Below are 23,345 nucleotides of genomic sequence, written 5' to 3' on the forward strand. Positions count from 1 at the left end.
AGGTGACGTTTTGGATCAGGACCCTTCTGCAGAATTAAAATTAAATTAAAATTCAGAAGAAAAAAATAATTTAAATTGCTCACTCAGTAAATATATGTGTAAATCAATAAAAGCAAGGAACACATCTAATTTATATTTATATTTATCTGTATTAACAGGTATTCCACTATGTTGCACAATATTTTAAAACTAATTATAGGGATTACCTTATTGGATATTTTAGTAAAATCTTTTGTTGGAAGGATTATTGCTTCTTTAACAAATGCTTTACTATTTACATACTCTACCACTCAAGCAGCACACTAACATGTCCCGTCACTCTTACAGTTGAAAAGGTCCCTGAAGTCTTGACCCCCAAGCTGTTACAAAACAAAGTATTTCTCTTCAAACAGGTGCAGCCTAATCCAACAAAGGGCAGGGTTAAGGTCAAAATGTCACACTAGCTGAGCCTGTTTGGCCTCAGGGAAGGTCCCGGCTTTTCTGCAGTTTGTTCAACACGAGGTGTCTGGTGAAAGTCACAAACTGTTAGTGCAGGGCGGAAACCGCTCTGGAAGACACTGCGGTCCTGCTGTAGTTTGCACTCCTCTGGTCCATACGAGTAGAGAGAAGGCACAAGGAAATGCAGCAGCTGGCTTACACAAAAAGGCCCAAACTGCTGCAGTAACCCAGCGGTCAGGCAGCATCTGTACAGAACATGGATAGGTGACGTTTCAGGTCAAGACTTTTCTTCAGACTGATATCTGGCCACTGCACTAAATTACCACCATTTTATCTCACTGTCTCAATTAAACTATGAACTGACTGAGTTGCGTTTAGTTTATTGTCATGTGTATCGAGGTACAGTGAAAAGCTTGTTTGTTGCACTAGGGACTTCAGGCTTTTGATTTGCACTAATATTGATTTTTATTAATTTTGTTGAACTCCCCTTTGTGTTAAAAATGAGTGCTGTTATGCAGCTGCGACTTTGAATTTCATTGTTCGGCTTTCAGCACACATTTGACTATTAAAGTGCTGCAGAATTTTTTTTTAATCGGAAGGTTTCAAATGCACAGATCACAACCCACACTGAGCATTCTAGCTGATTGGGCCAAACAGGAGACAGGTTTTCTCGCTGATATGCTTCTTTTACTTGAAATCTGTGTTATCGAGTTTAACAGTCTGACTACAGAGGAAACAGAGCCTAATTACACTTAACCATTTTTTGTGATCTGTGCAGTTTTTGTGTTGCACGTTTTAATGCGTATGTTTCCTGAATTAAGTCTTCCAGAGAGACAATCACATGGTGAAATGCTACCACTGGGCTCTTGAAAATTACACCTTCCAAACGTGCCAGCAGGGGATTTGCACCTTCCCCAGACTCTTTGGGTTTGACCAGTCCATGATAACGGTCAAGTTGGGAGGTCTGCAGTAACTTGGCTGCAAACCCTAGGTCTCTAGACCTGGACTGAAGGAGAGCTAGACTTGCCCTGGTGGTGATTGCGGGTATATGGGATGAGCTGCGTGTCCACTAAAGCCTCCCAACCCATTCCCCAGTGAGCCACCCAGTCTTGTTTGATACTCCATAGACAGAGATATTGACGGGTGTGCGAGGTGTCTCGGATGTAGGTCAGAAGCGACAGGATGGAATCGACCCAAAATGTCACCTATCCATGTTCTCCAGAAATGCTGCCTGACCCGCTGAGTTACTCCAGCACTTTGTGTCTTCTTTAGTTTGATACTCCTCGTGGCTCTTCCATCTTGAGTCAAAGCCCAGCCTTTACACAAACTGGACCACTGGCCAATTCTGTCTGCGCTCTCTGGCCCGGCAATGATGGCGGACATTGTCTTGCATCGTGGCGTCCATTAACTCACCAGAAGCCAGCTTTTTCATACAAAGCAAAAGCAAGTCGCTTGCATGCTCGGCCACTTAATAAGATCACAGGTGATCCGCTACCCATTTTCTGGCCTGTTCCCTACATCCCTTCATTTCATTTCAGTTCAAACATCTAGTGACCTGCATTTCAGTCTTGAACACCCTCAGTAAATGATCATGGACTTGAGCCTACAGAGTTTCACGTCCCTTTGAGCACAAAGATCTCTTGTCAAGACATGAAGATATTTGGCATTAGCGTGGTTGCAAGCTGGGGACAAATGCCAAGAATTGCAGTGGGACCAGTTCCCAGAGTATATCACTTCCTAAAATTCCCACACGTGCTAAATAAATCTACTTTAATGCAATTAATCCTAGTGATTATATCTGGGAAGGTGACACGAGATGTTTTACTAACCTCAAAATGAGCTCGTTTAGATTTGCTACTCACGCATGCTTTCCCTGCAGTGATTGCCCGTACGTGTTGAGAGGTTAGTGCCGGAACGCCAACATAAAACCGGGATAAATAAAATGACACGTATCTGGAATAAAGTAGCTCCTTGAAAAATCATTGAGTCATTCGGAAAAAGGAAAATTCTCCATCTTTAAAAACCCAGATCGTTTAAACAAGGGCCGGCACAGCAAATGGAGCTGCTGTCTCACAGCGCCAGAGACCCGGGTTCTATCCTGACCGTGGGTGCTATCTGTGTGGAGTTTGCACATTCTCCGTGACTGAGTGGGTTTCGTCCGGGTGTTCTGGTTTGCTACATCCTAAGGGCATGTGGGTTTGTAGATTAATTGGCCCTCTGTAAACAGCCCCTTGTGGATAGGGCGTGGATGAAAAAGTGTGAGAACATGGAATTATGGAGAATTGATGATCGATGGTCGGCGTGGACTCGATGGGTCAAAGGGCCTGTTTCCATGCTGTTCCTCTAAACTAAACTAGGCTTCTGCTGATTATTAAAATTGAGGAGGGAGCTACCTAACTGTGTGGGGCAAACCGAGAGGGAAGCTTAATGGTCTTGTGATAGAGCCTACAGAGACCAGCCTTATAACCCCAAACCCTCATCCAATTTTGAAATTGTACATTTTGTCCATCCCTTTCTGTAATAATTGATTTAACCTTGACTCAATTCCAAATCCCGCCATTTTGTTGCTGCTCGACCCATTCAGTTCCTCCAGCAGATTGATTTTTGCTTCAGATTACAGCATCGGTAGTCTCTAATGTAGCCACAAATTGTTCTCTGTTAGATATCAGTGTGTATTAGAACAGATCTAGCGACTGTCGCAAACATTGACGGACCCGGCGGGCCGGTGTGAACGAAGGCCCAGTGGGCCGCTGCCTGCAGGGGAAGCTCGGACGCCACCGAGCTTGGCCCCGGACTGGAGTGTTGAGGAGGAGGGAGCCATTGGCAACAATGAATGCGAGAAGCGGGCGGGTAAGGAGAGGGACTGGGGTCCCTCCTCCAGAGCCTGCAAGACAGGCAGCAGGAGGTACTCCTCGGGACACAGAGGCGATCGGGTGAGGAGAGGAGAGGGACGTTGGTTGGTGTGCCGAGCGGGTCGAGGGTGACGGGGAAGGCCCTGCAGCAGCCTGGGGCTTACCTGGATCAGGGGTGCACCAGTACGTCCAGCATGTAGACCGGACTTTGGACTTTTTCTTTTGTGAATGGCGCCAATATACGGCGAATTTCACTGTGCAGTGCATACACGACAATCAAGAACCATTGATCCATATTACTTGGTCAAGAAAATGGCTGGCACAACCTGCCTTGCTCTCCCATTCAAAAGCAGCACCATGACATTAAGCTGTCCTTCTGCACATCACTGATGGTACCATTGAACCATGTTGGCTACGGATGCTGCCTGACCCACCGAGTTACTCCAGCACTTTGTGCCTTTTGTTGTAAAGCAGCATCCAGTGTCTATAAGATGATCCCAAACTCCCATCCTTATAAAATAATGGAAATATTGTAAAAACTACCTTTATGAAACAAGATGATTGTGTAACTAAATATTCTATAAAAAGATCACCACTGCAAAATTTCAACCCAACACAACATATGATCATTGAATATAGACACAAAAGGCTGGAGTAACTCAGCGGGTCAGGCAACATCTCTGGAGAAAAAGAAAGTGATATTTTGGGTTGGAACCCTTCTACTGACACAAAATGTCACCTATTCTTTTTCTCCAGAGATGCTGCCTGACCCGCTGAGTTACTCCAGCATTTTGTGTTTATCTTCGGTATAAACCAGCAGCTGCAATTCCTTCCTACACAAATGATCGGAGAAGTTCTAATGTTTACAACTTTACTTCAACACAAAATGCATAGGTTCATCCACTGCGCGTAACCAGAGATACATCACACAAGGTACTTAGTCTTCAGACGCAAGGCTGTTCCGTTGACCGATGGAAGTCAAGTAACTTTGCTTGAAACATCATACCTTTCCATCCTCCGCCACCGTCCGTTTCCTGATGGCTGACCACATTGGTGGTGGTATCTACCACACACGCGGAAGATCTCGAAGAGCTGTCCTTCCTCCGGTCAGTTGCCTCACTGTACATGCTGCCGCCTTCCACAGACTTGGCTTCTAAAGTGAACAAGAGAACATGATTGTGTTGTTGGGGTGTTTTCAATAAGGAAACATCAAGTGCGAAACATTTCTAATCATGTCATTGTGATCCTTCTTTGCCGACTCAGCAAACTGTTGGCTAAATTAGGACAGGCACAGGGGACACTCTGCCAGACACGTGGCACAGTGGTAGAGTTGCTGCCTGACAGCGCCAGAGACCCAGGTTCGATCCTGACTACGGGTACTGTCTGAATGGAGTTTGTACGGTCTCCCTATGAATGTGTGGGTTTTTTCCAGGTGGTCCTGTTTCCTCCTACACTCCAAAGACGTACAAGTTTGTAGGTTAATTGGCTTCGGTAAACCTTGTAAAATTGTCCCTTGTGTGTAGGAAAGTGTTAGAGTACGGGGATCGCTGGTCGGCGTGGACTTGGTGGACCGAAGGGCCTGTTTCCACACTGTATCTCTAAACTAAAATGAAGAAAGTAGGAGATCATTTTGGCTTAAAGGGATGGGAAAAAAATTGAAAAACTGATCCAATATAACCAATACTAGAATAATAATATTAGGTATCTTTGGTATCTAATAATATTAGGTATCTTATTAGTTACCAACGGAAATGATTAATGCTGAGTGTTAATAATTATATGCCTGTCCACATTAAGCAATAATTGGTTTAACTTATTAAAACCCAATTAATCAGACAAGTGACAGAGTATATTTTTCAATCAAGTGTGGGAAACCTTCAATTTTTCCTGATACTAAGTGCACAAGTCAGACTACTAATTCTAACTTTAAGACATTTTGTGAAACATGTTTGGATCTATTCCCTGTTTAACAGAAGAATTGACAACAACAATCACTGAGAAATATGCAGTAACACAGCCATCAGGTCTAGTTTAAGTCTATTCACTCAGATACAACTCATTTGCTTGGAAATTTTATTCAGTGGCAGTCAATGTTCTGCCCAGGCAGAACTGATTGGAACAAGTAAGGAAAGACACAAAACGCTGGAGTAACTCAGTCAGGCAGCATCTCTGGAGAACATGGATAGGTGACATTTTGGGTCTAGACTCTTCTTCAGACTGGAATAACTGCAGTCCGAAACAGTCAAGATATCTTGTGGACCTCCAACGAGCAAACTCCACCACTGCCCATACTGTCAAGGCCTTGCGCAGACACCAGTTTTAATCTTTGTGGCATTTCATATAGGCAACAAATTGAAATGTATTAAGATATTTTCAATCCCCATTGCCTCTCTTTTTGTGGCTTTAATGGACTGTATTAACCTCGCAAGGAAGCAAGAGATGACGTGATAAAGGCATAAACTCTGGATTTTAGTTATGCAGCGCGGAAACAGGCCCTTTGGCCCGAGTCTGCGCTGACCAGCGATCACCCTGTACATTAGCATTATCGTACACACTAGGGGACAGTTTACAATTTACAGAAGCCAGGTAACCCACAAACCTGCACGTTTTTGGAGGAAACCGGCGCACCTGGAGAAAACCCACGTGATCACAGGGACAATGTGCAGACTCCATACAAACAGCAACTCTACCACTGCACTACTGTGCTGCCCAGGCACAAATAGCATAGGTTGCCAGTGTCTGTTTCCATGGTAGGGAGTGCCGAAAACTAGAGCGAATGTTTCAGATGAGAGGGAGGAGGTTTAAAGGGGATTCATTTTCACACAAAATGTAACTAGTATCTGAAATGATCTGCCAGAGATGGTGGTGGAGGCAAGAACAGTAGAAGTGACTTGGGTAGGTTGGGTGAGTGGGCAGATGTATGGCAGATGTAGTGTAATGTGGAAAAATGTGAGGTTATCCACTTTGGTGGCAAGAACAAGGCGGCAGATTATTATCTGAATGGTGTCAGATTAGGAAAAGGGGAGGTGCAACGAGACCTGGGTGTCCTTGTACATCAGTCACTGAAAGTAAGCATGCAGGTACAACAGGCAGTGAAGAAAGCAAATGGCATGTTGGCCATCATAGCGAGGGAATTTGAGTATAGGAGCAAGGAGGTCCAACTGCAGTTGTACAGGGCCCTGGTGAGACCACACCTGGTGTATTGTGTGCAGTTTTGGTCTCCTAATTTGAGGAAGGGCATTCTTGTTATTGAGGGAGTGCAGCGTAGGTTCACCAGGTTAATTCCCGGGATGGCGGGACTGTCATATGATGAAAGAATGGATCGTCTGGGCTTATATTCACTGGAATTTAGAAGGATGAGATCTTATAGAAACATATAAAATTCGTAAGGGATTGGACAGGCTAGATGCAGGAAAAAAATTCCCGATGTTGGGAGAGTCCAGAACCAGGGCTCACGGTTTAAGAATAAGAGGTAGACCATTTTGGACTGAGATGAGGAGAAACATTTTCACCCAGAGAGTTGTGAATCTGTGGAATTCTCTGCCACAGGGGGCAGTGGAGGCTAACGGAATCAAGGGATATGGGGAGAAAGCAGGAACGGGGTACGGATCTTGGATGATCAGCCATGATCATATTGAATGGCGGTGCTGGCTCGAAGGGTCGAATGGGCTACTCCTGCACCTATTTTCTATGTAAAAGCATTTAAGAGGCATCTGGAGAGGTGCTTCAATGAGCAAAGCTTAGGGTGATATAGAATTAATGTAATGAGTGTCTACAGGTATGATGATTAGCAAAGATGCGTTGGGCCGAAGGGCCTGTTTCTTACTATACATATCTGTGGCACAGCATGAGAACTAACTTTAATGAACTTATGTCTTTGCAGAGTGAGGAAGCATAAGGGAGAAGGATAGAAGACTGACCGCCCCCTCCCCCCCCACCTGAAAACACAATTAAAGGGAATAAATCAATAGATTTTTAAAAGGAAGGCATAACCAGTATTGTGTGTTTGATCAGATATCCAAATTCCATGATTTACAACTAGTAATCTTTGAATATTTCTTTGGCATGTAATAAAAACCATTCTTGCATTTGCAGATTCTCATACCTTGCTTACTTTGGTACATATGTAAAACTTCAGTTTTGTACATACGTAAAACTTCAGTTATCATTGCCACCATCATTTGATTTTAAATCAACCATTGAGGTGTTGCATTTTGCAAGACCAAATGCAAGTTTTTGTAGTTTAGAGCATGGAACGAGGCCATTCAGCCCACCTAGTCCACTCTGAATTCGATCACACTACTTCTATGTTACTCCACTTTCGCGTCCACTCCCTGCATACTAGCGGCAATTCACAGAGGGCCAATTAACCGGCAAACTGGCACGTCTTTGGGATGTGGGAGGAAACCGGTGCACCCGGAGCAAACCCACGCGGTCACAGAGAATGGGCAAACCCCACACAGATAGTACCCAAGGTCGGGATCGAACCCGGGTCTCTGGCACTATGAGGCAGCAGGTCCACCAGCTGTGACACTGTGCTGTCCCTGTAAATGGAAAGTGTACAGTTCATGGCAAAACCTTTAACAACATTATGCACGGAGGGATCTTGGGGTCCATAGCACCCTGTAAGTGTCAATACAAGTAGATAGAGTGATAAAGGCGGCATATGGCATGCTTGTCTTCATTGGTAGGGGTGTGGAGTATAAGAGTCAGCAAGTCATGATGCAGCTTTTTCTTTGGCATGTAATAAAAAACATTCTTGGTTAGGCCACATTTAGAATATCGTGAGCAGTTCTGATCACCCCATTCCAGGAAGGTTGTGGACGCTTTGGAAAGGGTGCAGGTTTACCAGAATGCTGCCTGGATTAGAGGGTACTACCTATAAGAAGAGGTTGAAGAGACTTGGATTGTTTTCTCTGGAACTCCAGAGGAAGTATATAAAATTATGAGGCACTGATAGGGTAGACTGTTAGTAGGGATAGTATAGGCTGCCAGAACATGTTTGCCAGGGTGAAGATGTCAAAAGCTAGAGGGCATCGTTTTAAGGTGAAAGGGGCAAAGTTTAAAGGAAAAAAATCTTCCTAGAAAAAGTTGCTTTTACTTTGAACAAGGGTCTCGACCTGAAATGTCACCTATCCAAGTTCTCCAGAGACGCTCGGTCCGCATTAACAAAACTGATCTCCCGGTGGCCGAGCACTTCAACTCCCCCTCCCATTCCCAGTCTGACATTTCTGTCATGGGCCTCCTCCAGTGCCATAGAGAGGCCCACCGGAAATTGGAGGAACAGCACCTCATATTTCGCTTGGGCAGTTTGCAGCCCAGTGGTATGAACGTCGACTTCTCCAACTTTAGATAGTCCCTCTGTCCCTCCCTTCCCGTCCCCAGATCTCCCTCTATCTTCCTGTCTCCACCTATATCCTTCTTTTGTCCCGCCCCCCTAACATCAGTCTGAAGAAGGGCCTCGACCCGAAACATCACCCATTCCTTCTCTCCTGAGATGCTGCCTGACCTGCTGAGTTACTCCAGCATTTTGTGAATAAATCTCCAGAGATGCTGCCTGACCCGCCGATGTAAGCCAGCATCTGCAGTTCCTTGTTTCTACAAAGTTTAAAGGAGGTGTGCGGGGCAAGTTTTTTTTGTACACAGAGGGTGATGGTGCCAGAGGTGGTGGGGGAAGCAGGTACAAAAGTGGTGTTTGAGAGGCTTTTGGATAGGCACATGGATAGGCAGACAAAGGAGAGATGCGGATCACGTGTAGGCAGAGATGGGTTTATCTTGGCATCATGTTTGGCGCACACATCAGGCCGAAGGGCCTGGCCTCTCCCTGTGCTGTACTTTTCTACTCTTTTTTTTCCCAGTGACTTCACGATTTTAACTTGAAGATTTCTCTCATATTTAAGAAAAAAGATCACCATATCTGGGGTTAATAGCACTTTAGTTCAAACCGTAGATTAATCTGCACTGTCATCTGTGTGATTGAACTGATCGGCAAGCATTTAAATCTGCAGGGGAAAACCTATTGTTCAATTAATCCCTGGAGATGCTGTGAAATCTTTACTTCACTTCCTATCGTGTAAATCTCCTCCTTTCCTGTTCGCGTATCGCTGACAGCACCAGGTGTTGCATAGCATTGCAAGATCCCTTGTTATCTGAGGATAAGGACGAGGAAATCTGATCTCCCTTCAACTCGTTTCTGCAAACGTACCATGGAATGTCTTAGAGACACGTCTTCTCTAAACTCCTCTTAACTTCCTTCCATAAAATTAATGTCAATCAGTTTTTTAAATAAAACTCTGCGTTAACTTGACAAAAGGGATCATCAGACACTAAACGCAAGTCATTTGTGATTAATTCCACAGATGCGTTGGTCCCTCAATACATCTCTAGACCCTAGACACCAACCAACATACCCCATCTACACTAGCCCACCTGCCTGCCTGTATACACACTCCAATGATTTATTGGCATCGTGAAGGCAAGCAGCAATAATGGCACTGTCGTGCAGTACTGAGGGCAGGCCACAATCTGCGAGGCCATGTTTCTCATAGCCCTAAATTCCTGGCAGCTCAGTAGCATAGTTTCATGCTGCCGTCTTACTGTTGTGACAGGCTAGTTGATCCAAACCCTGGCAGCGATCTGTGTGGAGCTTCCACGTGTTTTTCCCAGTACTGATTTTCTCCCGCATCTCAAATACTGCACATGTTAGTTGGTGCATTAACTGGCACCTCCACCTTGCCACCAGTATAAGTGGGTGGCAGGAGAATGGGTGGAGAGGGGGAGGGAAGAGTCACATAGACTAGGACTCAAAGGGCTGATTGGCATTTTTCTATGTGTGAGAAATATCCCAAGGCACTGTTTTAAAGAGCACGCCTTTTCTTCTCCTGTTTGTTTGGGGTCTTGTATCACGTTTTATTATTACAGACCTCTCCTTGCCCTTGAACAGAAAGACTTGCCAAGCCATTTCAGAGGGCATTTTCAGACAACTGCATGGGTTGGATTTGAGGGAGGGTAATAACGGCAGATATTCTCCCCTGAGGAATATTAGAATCCAGCTGCAATTGTACAAACAATCCAGTATCTTTTGTGGCCACCATTATTACCAAGACCAGTTGTTTTTCCCTAATTCTAGAACAACAATAATTTAAATTCCCACTGCTGCTGTGGTGGAATTTGAACTCGGGTCTCTGGATTGTTCATCTAAATCTCTCAATTACCAGTCCAGTAATATAAGACCATAAGACAGAGAAAGAATGAGGCTATTCAGCCCATCAAGCCTACTGATCTATCAATTCTGGCTGGAGACCCTTCTTCAGACTGATGTCAGGGGGGCGGGACAAAGGAAGGATATAAGTGGAGGCAGGAAGATAGAGGGAGATCTGGGAAGGGGGAGGGGAAGAGAGGGACAGAGGAACTACCTAAAGTTGGAGATGTCGATGTTCATACCGCTGGGCTGCAAGCTGCCCAGGCGAAATATGAGGTGCTGTTCCTCCAATTTCCGGTGGGCCTCACTATGGCACTGGAGGAGGCCCACGACAGAAAGGTCAGACTGGGAGTGGGAGGGGGAGTTGAAGTGCCGAGCCACTTATATCAATCCTGGCTGATCTATTTTTCCTTCTCAACCCCATTCTCCTGCCCTCTTCCCATAACCTTTGATACTCTTCTTAATCAAGAACCTATCAATCTCCGCTTTACAAATACCCAATGCATTGGCCTCCACAGCCGTCTGTGGCAATGAATGCCCCACATTCACCACCCTCTGGCTAAAGAAATTCCTCCTCATCTCTATTTTGAAGTTACGTTCTTTCATTCTGAGGCTGTGCCCTCTGGTTCTAGACTCTTCTAATGGTGGAAACATCCTTTCCACGTTCACCCCAGCCAGGCCTTTCATGATTCAGTAGCTTTCAATGAGATCACCTCTCATCTTACTAAACAACAAGTACAGGCCCAGAGCCTTCAAACACTCCTCATATGTTAACCAAATTATCACCAAGATCATTCTCGTGAGCCTCCTCTGGGCCCTCTCCAAAGCCAGCAATTTCAACAGAGTTGTCCCACCATATCCTGGGTAGAAGAAACATTGCGAAAACAAATATTTGGTCATTAATACTTTTTTGTTGGTGGGAACGTGCTGTGTTTCCGATGGTGCAAAGGTGACTTCACTTGAAGTGCTGTAGAAGAATCTCTGAAGGACGACAGCCATGCAAGTCTTTCCTTTTAGCATTGCAAGATTGAGATGAATTTAGCCAGTCCTGTTCCCTTGAGAACCATCCCACTCCTCGAGGGGAACTAAAATTCAACCCCAGGACCATGCACTACTCCAGTTGGAGTTTTTTACGGCAACTATATTTTATGCGTCTACATCTCAGAAATACAGCTCCAGAAAGTTTGTTCACAGCAAGTTCTATCCAATTTAGATTGGAATGAAAAAGGATTCAACTGAAGTGTGCAAACAAATGAAAAGTTACTCAAATGACGTGCTGGGAGAGGCGAGTTAGGAAGGGGTGTAATGTGCCTGAGATGCAGCCACAAACCTGCAATGCAAGAAATACAACCTTGTCTTTTTCTATTGGAAGCTACAGTTGTAATAATGAGCACCATTCAGAGACATCTAAGACAGTGAGAGACACACCTGTTAACAGGCAACCGAACCATCCTATCACCAACTAGAGAGCAGTCCTTAGCTACCATCAACCTCATTGGAACCCGCTTCATAGTTAAGGTTCCAGGACTCATTCCCTCACCTCTCTTCACAAACTTTATCCCCTCTACATCAGTCTGAAGAAGGGTCTCATTCTGAAACGTCATCTGTTCATTTCCCTCCACACATGCTGCCTTGCTCTCTGAGTTCCTCCAGTACTTTGTTTTTCGCTCGATTGGAACATCTGCAGGGTTTGCAACATCATAAACTAGGGCAACACAGTGACACAGCTGCTGCCTCACACCACCACAGACCTGGGTTCAATCCTGACCTCAGGTGCTGTCTGTGTGGAGTTTGCACATTCTCCATGACGGCGTAGATTTCCTCCGGGTGCTCTAGTTTCCTCCCATACCCCAAAGACGGGCGGGTTTGCAGGTTAATTGGCCTCTGTAAATAACCTCAGTGTGTAAGGAGTGGACGAGAAAGTGGGTTAACATCGAACTGGTGTGAACGGGTGATCGATGGTCGGCATGGACTCGGTGGGCTGAAGGCCTGGTTTCCATGCTTTATCCCTAAACTAAACAATCAAAATGTGTTGCAAGCAGGCAAGTAACGGTGCATAGTCTGGTGAAACCTGTAACCATCTCACTGGGGAAAGGGGAACGAGAGACTCTCTCAATGTACCTCGATCAACAGATGCCACAGAACAACTCACAATCTCAAGTAACCCTTGCTTTCCCTCTCTCTCCGCCCCCCCCCCCCCCCCCACCCCATTGCTCCGATTAGCTTCACTATCCTCCTGATTAATTTTACTATTTGTATGCCTTGTATTGGAAACATATAAAATTATAAAAGAACTGGACAAGCAAGATGCAGGAAAAATTTTCCCAATATTGGGCGAGTCCAGAACCAGGGGCCACAGTCTTAGACTAAAGGGGAGGCCATTTAAAACTGAGGTGAAAAATTTTTTTTTCATCCAGAGAGTGTGAATTTGTGGAATTCTCTGCCACAGAGGGCAGTGGAAGCCAAATCACTGGATGGATTTAAGAGAGAGTTAGATAGAGATCTAGGGGCTAGTGGAATCAAGGGATATAGGGAGAAGGCAGGCACGGGTTATTGATTGGGGACGATCAGCCATGATCACAATGAATGGCGGTGCTGGCTCGAATGGCCTCCTCCTGCACCTATTTTCTATGTTTCTATAGGGGTTCACCTTCCCCTCAGTCAACAATGAACCATTCTACATTTCCTAACCAATGAACCTATGACGTGCAAATGTGTGGGTTGATTGGCCTCCATAAATAACCCCTAGTGTGTACCTAGTGGATGAGAAAGTGGGATAACAGAACTAGAGTGAATGGGTGATCGATCAGTGGTCGGCATGGACTCGGTGGGCCGAAGGCGGTCCATCGTCTGCTTTGATCTGTTGTTTTCACACCTTATTCTCTTTGAACCTTTCCATACCTCTAGTTTCCCTCTCCCCTGACTCTCAGTAAGAAGGGTCTCGATCTGAAACGTCACCCATTCCTTCCCTTCAGAGATTCTCCCTGCCCCGCTGAGTTACTCCTGCATTTTGTGTCCACCACACTCTTGACTTGTACAAGATTGTTTGTTCATCCAAAAGTTGTCAGCGGCAAGTCTCGGCAATGCAAGAACTCCTCGAGTAGACCTTGCAAATGTAAAGGCTGGTGTTGGCAGAATGATCTGCCGCCTCGCCATTGAATTAGCAAAAAATAGAGAATGAAACACATAATTAGCAATGAAAAGATTTCTCTTGTTCCTGTGCTGTTGCTGAAAAATAGAGAGAGCTCTCTACCTTCCCTCCTGAAGCCAGTGAAATTAAAGGGCAGCTCACAGAACTGAAGAGAAGGTATTTATTAAAAGGGAAGGAATTAGTGAGGAAAAAGACAAAACAAAACACAAATCTGGCAATCAAGGTCAAAACCGTCAGTTCTGTTCTTTTTGGAATATATATTTGAAGAACCCAAAAAACAAATATTATCAGGGTATTTTCGGTCACAGAGAATTGTTTTTTGTTGTGTTGACTGCAGCAAAGACTCACTTACTTGCAAGACTGACTAATCTAGGTGAACTCATCATTACTGTCTGCCCGACTACTCTAAACCTACCCCTAACTGTACACTAGTGTACAGCGCTTCTCATATTCACGGCTATTATAACCTAGATAGACAAGAACATGAAAACATACAACATAGGTAGGTACACCAAGGAGCACGCCCAACATAGCCTTCCATTCCGTGTGCCCACTTAAAAGCCACTGTCGTATATGCCCCCATTCCCTCCCCCAGCAGCAATTTCCAGGCACCCAGCACCTTCCGTGTAAAAAAACCTGCCCCATACTTCTCCAATAAGCACTGCCCCTCTCACTGTAAACCTATCCCTCTGGTCTTTGACAGTTCCACCCTTGGAAAAAGGTTCTGCCTGTCTACCCTATTGATGCCTCTCATAATTTTATACACTCCTATCAGGTCTGCCCTCAACCTCCAGAGTTCCAGAGAAAACAATCCAAGGTTGACCAGCTTCTCTTGCAGCTAATCCTCCGTGATCCAGGCAGCATCCTGGTAACTTCTCCTGCACCCTCGCCAAAGCTTCCACATCTTTCCTGTAAGGGTAGCCCACTCCAGGGGACCTCCACCATCTCCAGGTAGAACTGCAATGTGCAGAACTTTCTTTAATAAAGTGACAACCGTTACAAAAACAAAATTATTGCTTCTGGGCAATGATCTTTCATCTGATGGGACGTTAACAGTTTAGCCTTCCACAGATGCTGCCTGACGGTTTGGGTATTTGCGGCTGCTTCAGGTTTCCAGTTTCTACATTTCTCCCCCCCCCCCCCCCCCTTTGGATGACAAATTATGAGAGGCTACTCCTTCATCGTTGCTGGAACTCACTGCCTTGCAGTACAGTGGGGAGTATTTTCACCAGGACTGCAGTGGCTCAAGAAGATGGCTCACCAGCATCTTCTCAAGAGCCATTATGTTGATGTGGGCAATCCCGCAGCCTTGTAAATTCACCAACAAAGAGTTTTGGTCTAAATTGTACTTTTAGGGAGATTTAACGATGGTGAGCAGAGTTTAATTCATTGTCACGTGTACAGTGAAAAGCTTTTATTGTGTGTTGCCAGTCAGCGGAAAGACAATATATAATTACAATCGAGCCATCCAGCGTGCAGATACAGGATAAAGGGAGTAACGTGAATAACCATGGTGATCACAACCATGAAGAGTTGTGATAGACAAGAAAAAAGATCATTATTATAACTGCCAAGTGGATCAGAAACTTGGCCCACAAAATTTTGGAGGGGTTGGATAGAACAATATGTGTTGAGCTTTGACGATTTGTGATATGCTGCTGGAAATGATGCTGGAAGCTGATTCAATACTAACTGTTAAAGTGGAATAGTTTACACATTGAAGGGAAGTACTTTGTGGATTTATTTAAAAAGAGTTGCCTCAATGGCACAGATAAAGATAGGAACGCAATGTGCCACAGCATTGGAAATCCAGTTGTCCCTTGTGCCTACTCCACCATTGAATAGGATCGTGGCTGATCTTATACCCGAGTGCCACTTCCTGTACTAATCCTATAGCCCTCATCGACAAAGATCTATCCATCTCTATCCTGAACAGAAGATAGAGTGCTGGAGTATCTCAGCAGGTCAGGCATCATCTCAGAAGGATGTGGAAAAGCAACGTTTTGGTGGGGACCCTTTTTTAGACTGATTGTCAGGGGGATGGGGGAAAGAAAGATGAATGAGAGGGGGGAGGGGTGCAGGACTATGCCTGGCAGCTAATAGATGGACACAAGGGGTTACTTGATAGGCAAAGGCCTGGGGTAAAAAGACAGAAGGTGTGAAACAAAAGGATTGAAGAGCTGTCTCATACATTCTGTTCTCCTGAGATGCTGCCTGATCTGCTGAGCTACTCCAGCACTCTGTAAACCAGCATCTGCTGTTCCGTGTTTCTATCATGAACTATTCAGAGGCTGAGCTTTCAGATTGTTCCAAACATTCACCACAATCAGGCTCTCAGTCCGACATGGCTGATCCTACACCTTGGGACTGTCATCCAGGCCTGCCCAAGTGCCATCCTTACATCTAGAACTCTGTACATTTCTCTATGCTTCGTATGATTTTCTTTAGCAAAATTCCATACCTCAAATCCTCTTCCCGTTATCAGGATTCTGAACGGTCCTTCCAAAAGCTAGGGTACTGTACGATTCACCTCTACCCCATTGCGGATGTTGGACTTTGTCTCTGGAACTGTTGCGCTACAATGCTGAGAACTATATTCTGCACTCTGTATCTTCCCCTTTGCTCTACCTATTGTACTTGAGCTTGACTTGATTGTATTTACGTATAGTATTATCTGATTTTATTCATTAGCATGCAAATCAAAAGCTTTTCACTGTACATGTGACAACTATAAACTGAAACCTAAATCCTGGTTTCAACACTTCATGCAAATGAGTGTCCTCTTTGACAATCAGTGCAGCAGATTTTTGACAATCTAGAGTCAACCTAGATTATTTACCTCTGGAATGGGGTTTAAATGTTGCCATTGACTCTACCAACAGTGTTGCGGTTATTGCTTTTGATAATGGGTAGGCTTAACTTCTGTCTACTGGGGGTATTTTACTTTTGAGTCAGTATGATTATTTCTTTCTCTCTCTAGAATGGTTATGGATGTGGGTTGGAAGTCTCACGTCTACATTAACCCTACAGTATGGTAACCCGGATATGTGGGGTAAGGCATTAAAAGCCATCCAAGCCTTTCAAAAGCTGAAAGATTCGGAATTCCACTGAAGGCAATTCCCTGTCGTTATATTTAATTCCTGCATAATATTCCAAGTTATAACAACTAATTATATTTAAAGCTAAAACAAATTAAATACAATTATTTACCAAGTTATTACATTTATAAATATTCCCTTCAGTAAAATTCTATCACTTCCAACTATTGTTTTTGGATTGTAAATTTCTTATTTGTAGAGGAGAATAGTCTGAAGATTTTTCCCATGGATGCCTCAAAGGAAGATCAGATAGAAGTCATACTTTTTCTTTCCTTATCCAATAACCTTTTGTCTCCTTTTCACCTCTGGCCATTATCCACACATCTACCAGACAATCCCCTTCACCTGTATCCACCTATCACTCGCCTGGCTTTGTCTTGCTCCACATCTCTTCCAGCTTTCTCCACACTACTACAATCGGTCTGAAAAAGGGTCCCATCCCAAGACGTCACCTATCCATGTCCTCTGGATATGCTGTCTGACCCACTGAGTTACTCCAACACCGTTTGCTGTTTAAGATTCCAGCATCTGCAGTTCTTTGTATCAACCTAACTGAGTAATCCACTGGAGTAATATTCTCTCGAGCATCTCTCCAGATATGCTGCCTGTCCCGCTGAGTTACTCTAGCATTTTGTGTCTACCCTCTCTTGAGCTTCTACAGCTTTACAGTACAGAGCATATTGACTGGTTGCATCACAGCCTGTTCCAGCACACGGACCGCCCAGCAATAAAGGAGATTGCAGAAAGAGATGAATACTGCTCAATCCATCACGGGTACTGACCCCCCCCTCCCCCCCCCCCCATCAAAGGGATGTACGGGAGTTGCTACATCAAAAAGGCAGCCGGCAAAGACCCACCACCCTGGCCACGCACTCATTTCACTCCTGTCATTGGGGAGAAAGTATAGGAGCCTGAAAACTAAAACGTTCAGGTTTAGGAACCAGTTGGTCCCTACAACTATCAAACTATTAAACATTACAACTTCCAAATAAGCTCCAAACTACGTAGACTTGGGGTATTGGTCTTGCCTTTGCACTATTATTGTTTGTTTGATTGACCTCCACCTCCACAGACTCCTCTGTCAAGCTCCTCAAGTTTGTGGATGACACTACCCTGGTTGGACTGATCCAGGATCAGGAGGAATCTGCCTACAGATGGGAAGTGACACAGCTGGCGTCCTGGTGCCATCGCAACAACCCGGAGCTCAATGCTCTCAAGACAGTGGAACTAATTGTAGACTTTCGAAGAGATCCCCCCTCCCCTCCCCCCACTCACCATCAACAACACCATAGTCACATCTGTGGAGTCATTTAAGTTCCTTGGAACCATCATCTCCAGGGACCTTAAATGGGGGGCCACCATCGACTCCACAGTCAAAAAGGCCCAACAGAGGATGTACTTCCTGCGGCAATTGAAGAAACACAATCTGCCACAGGCAATGATGGTCCAATTTTCTACCTGTCATTGAGTCCGTCCTCATCTTCTCCATCATGGTCTGGTTTGGCTCAGCCACCAAGCACGACATTCGTAGGCTGCAACGCATCGTTCGCACAGCTGAGAAGTTTGTTGGCTGCAACCTTCCCCCCATTGACGAACTGTACACTGCAAGGGCCAGGAAGCGAGCGGGTAAGATCATCTCTGACCCCTCTCACCCTGGCCACAAACTCTTCGAAGCACTTCCCTCTGGAAGGTGACTCCAGACTGTCAAAGCAGCCACAGCCAGACATAAAAACAGCTTTTTTTCCCACGAGTGATAGTTCTACTCAATAACCAAAGTCTGTAGTCTCTTTTTTGCTCTGGTTTATTTTCACCCACATGTTTAGACTGTAATGGTGTATCCTTATTGTTTTGATGTGTTTATGCTTTATTCTTAATTGTTAACTGTATATTTGTGTTGTCATTTGTGAGCGGAGCACCAAGGCACATTCCTTGTATATGCACATACTTGGCCAATAAACTTATTTATTCATTCATATCTATATATACTGAACTTTACTTGTTTATTCTGGTGTTTAAAGACTATATCTGTTGTGCTGCTATATGTAAGGATTTCATTGTTCCGTGTCAGGACATTTGACAGTAAACTATTCTTGACGTGCATGGGTAAGTTTGGCGGGGAGTCAGTAAAGTGATGAATGTTTTGAGTATAAACCAATTGAGAATTACAACTGTTAGCAGAAAGATACTTCTGCAACCAAATTAGATACCCGTTGACTAGCAAATTTACCACTGAGAAACCGTACCACACTCGTGTTCAGTTTTGGTGATTTGCATTGTTGCAAACCTGTTTCTACAAGTACATACCATGACTGTGCGGAGAGAGCTGTGTTGCATCCTGCACCAGATTGGTACTGCACACGTTGGCATCCTCTGATGGGTTTGGAGTGGGACGGACTTTAGGAGCCGACTTTATCGGCCTTTGGTGGACTGCGTGATGCTCTGCGAACAACTTGAGTCGTTGTCCTGTGAGGTTGAGCCGGGCTGGGCTGATGAGGGGGCGTCTGAGATACATGGAGCCAGAACTAGACGTTACTGACCCTGCTAGTGACGGAGCTGGAGACATCGAGGGAGATGAAGGTCGGCTTCCAGACTTCAGGGAGAAATAATCTACAGGAAGCACAAAACAAAAGAGCGAAAAAGAATTTAGGGGTGGCACAGTGGTGCAGCGGTAGAGTGCCTTACAGCACCAGAGTCCCGGGTTCGATCCTGACCATGGGTGCTATCTGTACAGAGTTTGTACGTTCTCAGTTTTGTTTATTGTTACGTGTACCAAGGTACAGTGAAAAGCTTTTGTTGCGTGCTAACCAGCCTCCCTTTGACTGCGTGGGTTTTCTCCGGGTGCTCCGGTTTCCTCCCAAATTCAAAAAACGTACAGGTTTGTAAGGTAATTTGCTTTGGTAAAAATTGTAAATTGTCCCTGGTGTGCGTGTAGGATAGTGCTTGTGTGCGGGGATCATTGGTTGGCGCGGACTCGGTGGGCCGAAGAGACTGTTTCCGCGCTGTATCTCAAAAAAAAAGATCAGCCTCTTACCTCAATGGCCCTTAACTCTTATCATATCATATCATATCATATATATACAGCCGGAAACAGGCCTTTTCGGCCCAAGTCCGTGCCGCCCAGTGATCCCCATACATTAACACTATCCTACACCCACTAGGGACAATTTTTACATTTACCCAGCCAATTAACCTTATCATATCATCATATCATCATCATATATATACAGCCGGAAACAGGCCTTTTCGGCCCTCCAAGTCCGTGCCGCCCAGTGATCCCCGTACATTAACACTATCCTACACCCACTAGGGACAATTTTTACATTTACCCAGCCAATTAACCTACATACCTGTACGTCTTTGGAGAAACCTTATGTTTCCTGATTTAATTTCAGAAGTAATTTCTATTTTTGATATTGGAGAAGCTAGGCCATGTTTTCTGCACCCCTGAAGGGTAATGGACGGCGACGTTTCAGGTCAGGAAGTTTCTTAAGACTAAATTTCTTGGTATATTACCAACTACTTTCTTGATTGCACCAAACTCCTCAAAGACAAGTGGGATCATTATTGGGCGGTATCTATCCTTGCCCGTGGCTTAAGTGGTGCCGTGAAGGCTTGTTTGCTGTGACACTGTTGCCTTTGTACCCAGGATGAGGGGAAACTGCTTTGATAAATCTCTTTTTGCAACTCTCACATGATAACTGTTTTTGCGATGCAATAATTATAAGATAAGAAAGTCTTTTGTTTTAAAAGCCAGCACTTTCAGGATAACTGAACATTTTTCACCTTACGGCTCAGGCCTGGATCCTAGCGTGAGTGGATGCGACTCTTTCATTGACTGCCTCTCTCCAGGTGTGGGCTAATTAATGAATATTGAAGCCTGAGCTTCTCTACACCTGCACTTTCTTAGGCTTGAGTTCCAAACAGTAAAGCTAATTACTACCATTAGGATTTCAATTATAATTTAAGTTTGAAATAACAACAAAAAAATTAATTACAGGGGCCTTATGAATATTTTTCGATAGAAGACGAGCGGTACGGTGGCGCAGTGGTGGAGTTGCTGCCTTACAATGAATGCAGCGCCAGAGACCCGGGTTCAACCCCGACTACGAGTGCTGTCCATACGGAGTTTGTACGTTCTCCCCGTGACATGCGTGGGTTTTCTCCGAGATCTTCGGTTTTCCTCCCACACTCCAAAGACATACAGGTATGTAGGTTAATTGGCTTGGTAAATGTTTAAAAAAATGTCCCTAGAGGGTATAGGATAGTGTTAATGTGCGGGGATCGCTGGTCGGCACGGACCCGGTTGGCCGAAAGGGCCTGTTTCCGCGCTGTATCTCTAAACTAAACTAAGGACAATCACAATCTAGTCGTGTTTTTCAAATGTATTTATCATTTCTACAACCAATGTTGACATAAAGTTGTGCATTCTCACCAACACTGCTCCACCACAAAGCTGCTAGTGCACCAAAAGGAAAAATGACTTGTATTTGCAATTCCCCAGTCGTGAATTCAGAGTATCTCATTGTGTTTTGAAATTAATGAAATACTTTTGTGGTTACTGTTTGGCAATGTGGGAAACAAACAGCCAAATTAAGGACACAGCGAACTTCTACACACAGCAAGGTGATACCATTAGGGCACCATGGTGAGTTGGTAAATTGAATCCAGAGTAGGCTTGATCACAGAAGATGTTCTGTGATCAAGCCTACTCTGGATTCAATTTACCAACTCACCATGGTGCCCTAATCAGTTTGCAATCTGCCCCTGATATAGCCATTCTTCAATATCCCATCCTTGATATTCCAATTCAACCACAGTCAACTTTGCACTCAAAACACAAAGTGCTAGAGGAACTCAGCAGGTCAGGCAGCATCTGTGGAGGGAACGGACAGACAACGGTTCAAGTTGGGACCCCCCCTTTCAGTCTCTGGACAGACAACATTTTGGGTAGGGATCCACTTGCAGAAGGATCCCGACCTAAAACGTCAACTGTCCATTCCCTACACCGATGCCGCCTGACCCAATGAGTTCCTCCAGCACTTTGACTTTTGCTCAAGTTTCCAGCATCTGCAGGTCTTTGTCTCTCAACTGTACATTCACCAAACCGGAGCTATGCATACATCAATGTCAAGGCTAATTTGATGCTCCAGATAAACCTACCTGAAGAAGGCGAATCCTTGAAGGCTGCTGCTTGGGATGGTGGTCGACTTCCGCTGAACAAGTAGCCCGAATCTGGCGAAGGACATGAAAATGAAGCTTAGTCTCCAATAACAGAATGGTTAAAGCACAGCATGATCCAATTACCCCCACTTCATTCTCCCCTGGGACCTGTGCCCAAGCCCTCAATGGGACAGATGTGGAGGAGAGCACAGAACAAAATCAACATGTGGAATAAATGTGTGACCTCCAAACCTGCAATCAGTCTTCCATAAGCGAGGTTACTGTCTGATTCACCTCTACCCTATTGAGGACATTGGTCTTTGTCTATGGAACTGATGCGTTACAATGCTGAGATCTATATTCTGCACTCTATCTTCACATTTGCTCTAACTATTGTACTTGAATTTGGCTTGGTTGTATTTATGTACCATTTCCAGTAGCGGGAGAATCTAACACAAGAGGGCACAGCCTCCGAATAAAAGGACGTATTTCTAGAAATGGAGATGAGGGGGAGGGTTTCTCTAGTCAGAGGGTGGTGAATCTGCAGAATTTATTGTCACAGATGGCAGAGGGGCCAAGTCTTTGGGTGTTTTTAAAGCGGAGATTGATAGATTCTTGATTAGAAAGGGCAACAAAGGTTACAGGGAGAAGGCAGAAAAATGGGGTTGAGAGAGAAAAATTGATTTTATGGGTTTTTTTGTGGAAACTTTGTGACTTTTTTCTGTATCTAGCACCTGCTTCAACCAATTATATATTTGTTTATACTTGATATAATTGATAGAAAGATACAGTATAATTACAGGCTGGTCAGTTGGTAAGCTGATCAACAAGTGCTGCAGAGTTAGCAGGCTAGGTGATGGATAGTTGATGAAAATGATGAATGTTTAGGCTTGGCACAGTGGCACAGCTGCTGCCTGACATTTTTCAGGCCATCCCAGAATTGTGAAACAGGGCTACAAAAATACAAAACTACATTTTAATTCAAAGTTGGTTCTTTCCCTGTCAAATGAGTAATTCAAATTATTGAGGAGATAAATGTTATTTTTGAAATGTCAAAACAATTAACTGGATTCTCATAAGGTCATAAGTGCCAGGAGCAGAATTAGGCCATTTGGCCCATCGAGTCTAGTCCGCCATTCAATCACGGCTGATCTATTTCTTCCTCCTAACCCCATTCTTCTGCCTTCTCCCCATAACCCTTGACACCCGTAAAAATATCCATTGACTTGGCCCACACAGCCTTGTGTGACAATAGACAATAGGTGCAGGAGTAGGCCATTCGGCCCTTCGAGCCAGCACCGCCATTCAATGTGATCGTGGCTGATCATTCTCAATCAGTACCCCGTTCCTGCTTTCTCCCCATACCCCCTGACTCCGCTATCCTTAAGAGCTCTATCTAGCTCTCTCTTGAATGTATTCAGAGAATTGGCATCCACTGCCCTCTG

At 44.6% G+C, this 23,345-nt stretch overlaps 1 protein-coding gene across 1 annotated transcript in view; it reads right to left on the reverse strand.

Moving 5' to 3' along the window:
- Window positions 1-19,252, reverse strand: part of LOC144607898 (transmembrane protein 201-like) — a 30,896-nt gene extending 11,644 nt beyond the window's left edge. The window contains exons 1-3 of the mRNA XM_078425026.1: window positions 19,045-19,252; window positions 18,199-18,342; window positions 4,297-4,443 (exon numbers count right to left, since the gene is read on the reverse strand). Of these exons, the coding sequence (XP_078281152.1) occupies window positions 4,297-4,443; window positions 18,199-18,342; window positions 19,045-19,252 (499 nt within the window). The remainder of the gene's footprint in view (window positions 1-4,296; window positions 4,444-18,198; window positions 18,343-19,044) is intronic.
- Window positions 19,253-23,345: the final 4,093 nt, after the last annotated feature.

Source organism: Rhinoraja longicauda, chromosome 30 (assembly GCF_053455715.1).
Source record: "Rhinoraja longicauda isolate Sanriku21f chromosome 30, sRhiLon1.1, whole genome shotgun sequence".
Classification (NCBI taxonomy): Eukaryota; Metazoa; Chordata; class Chondrichthyes; order Rajiformes; family Arhynchobatidae; genus Rhinoraja; species Rhinoraja longicauda.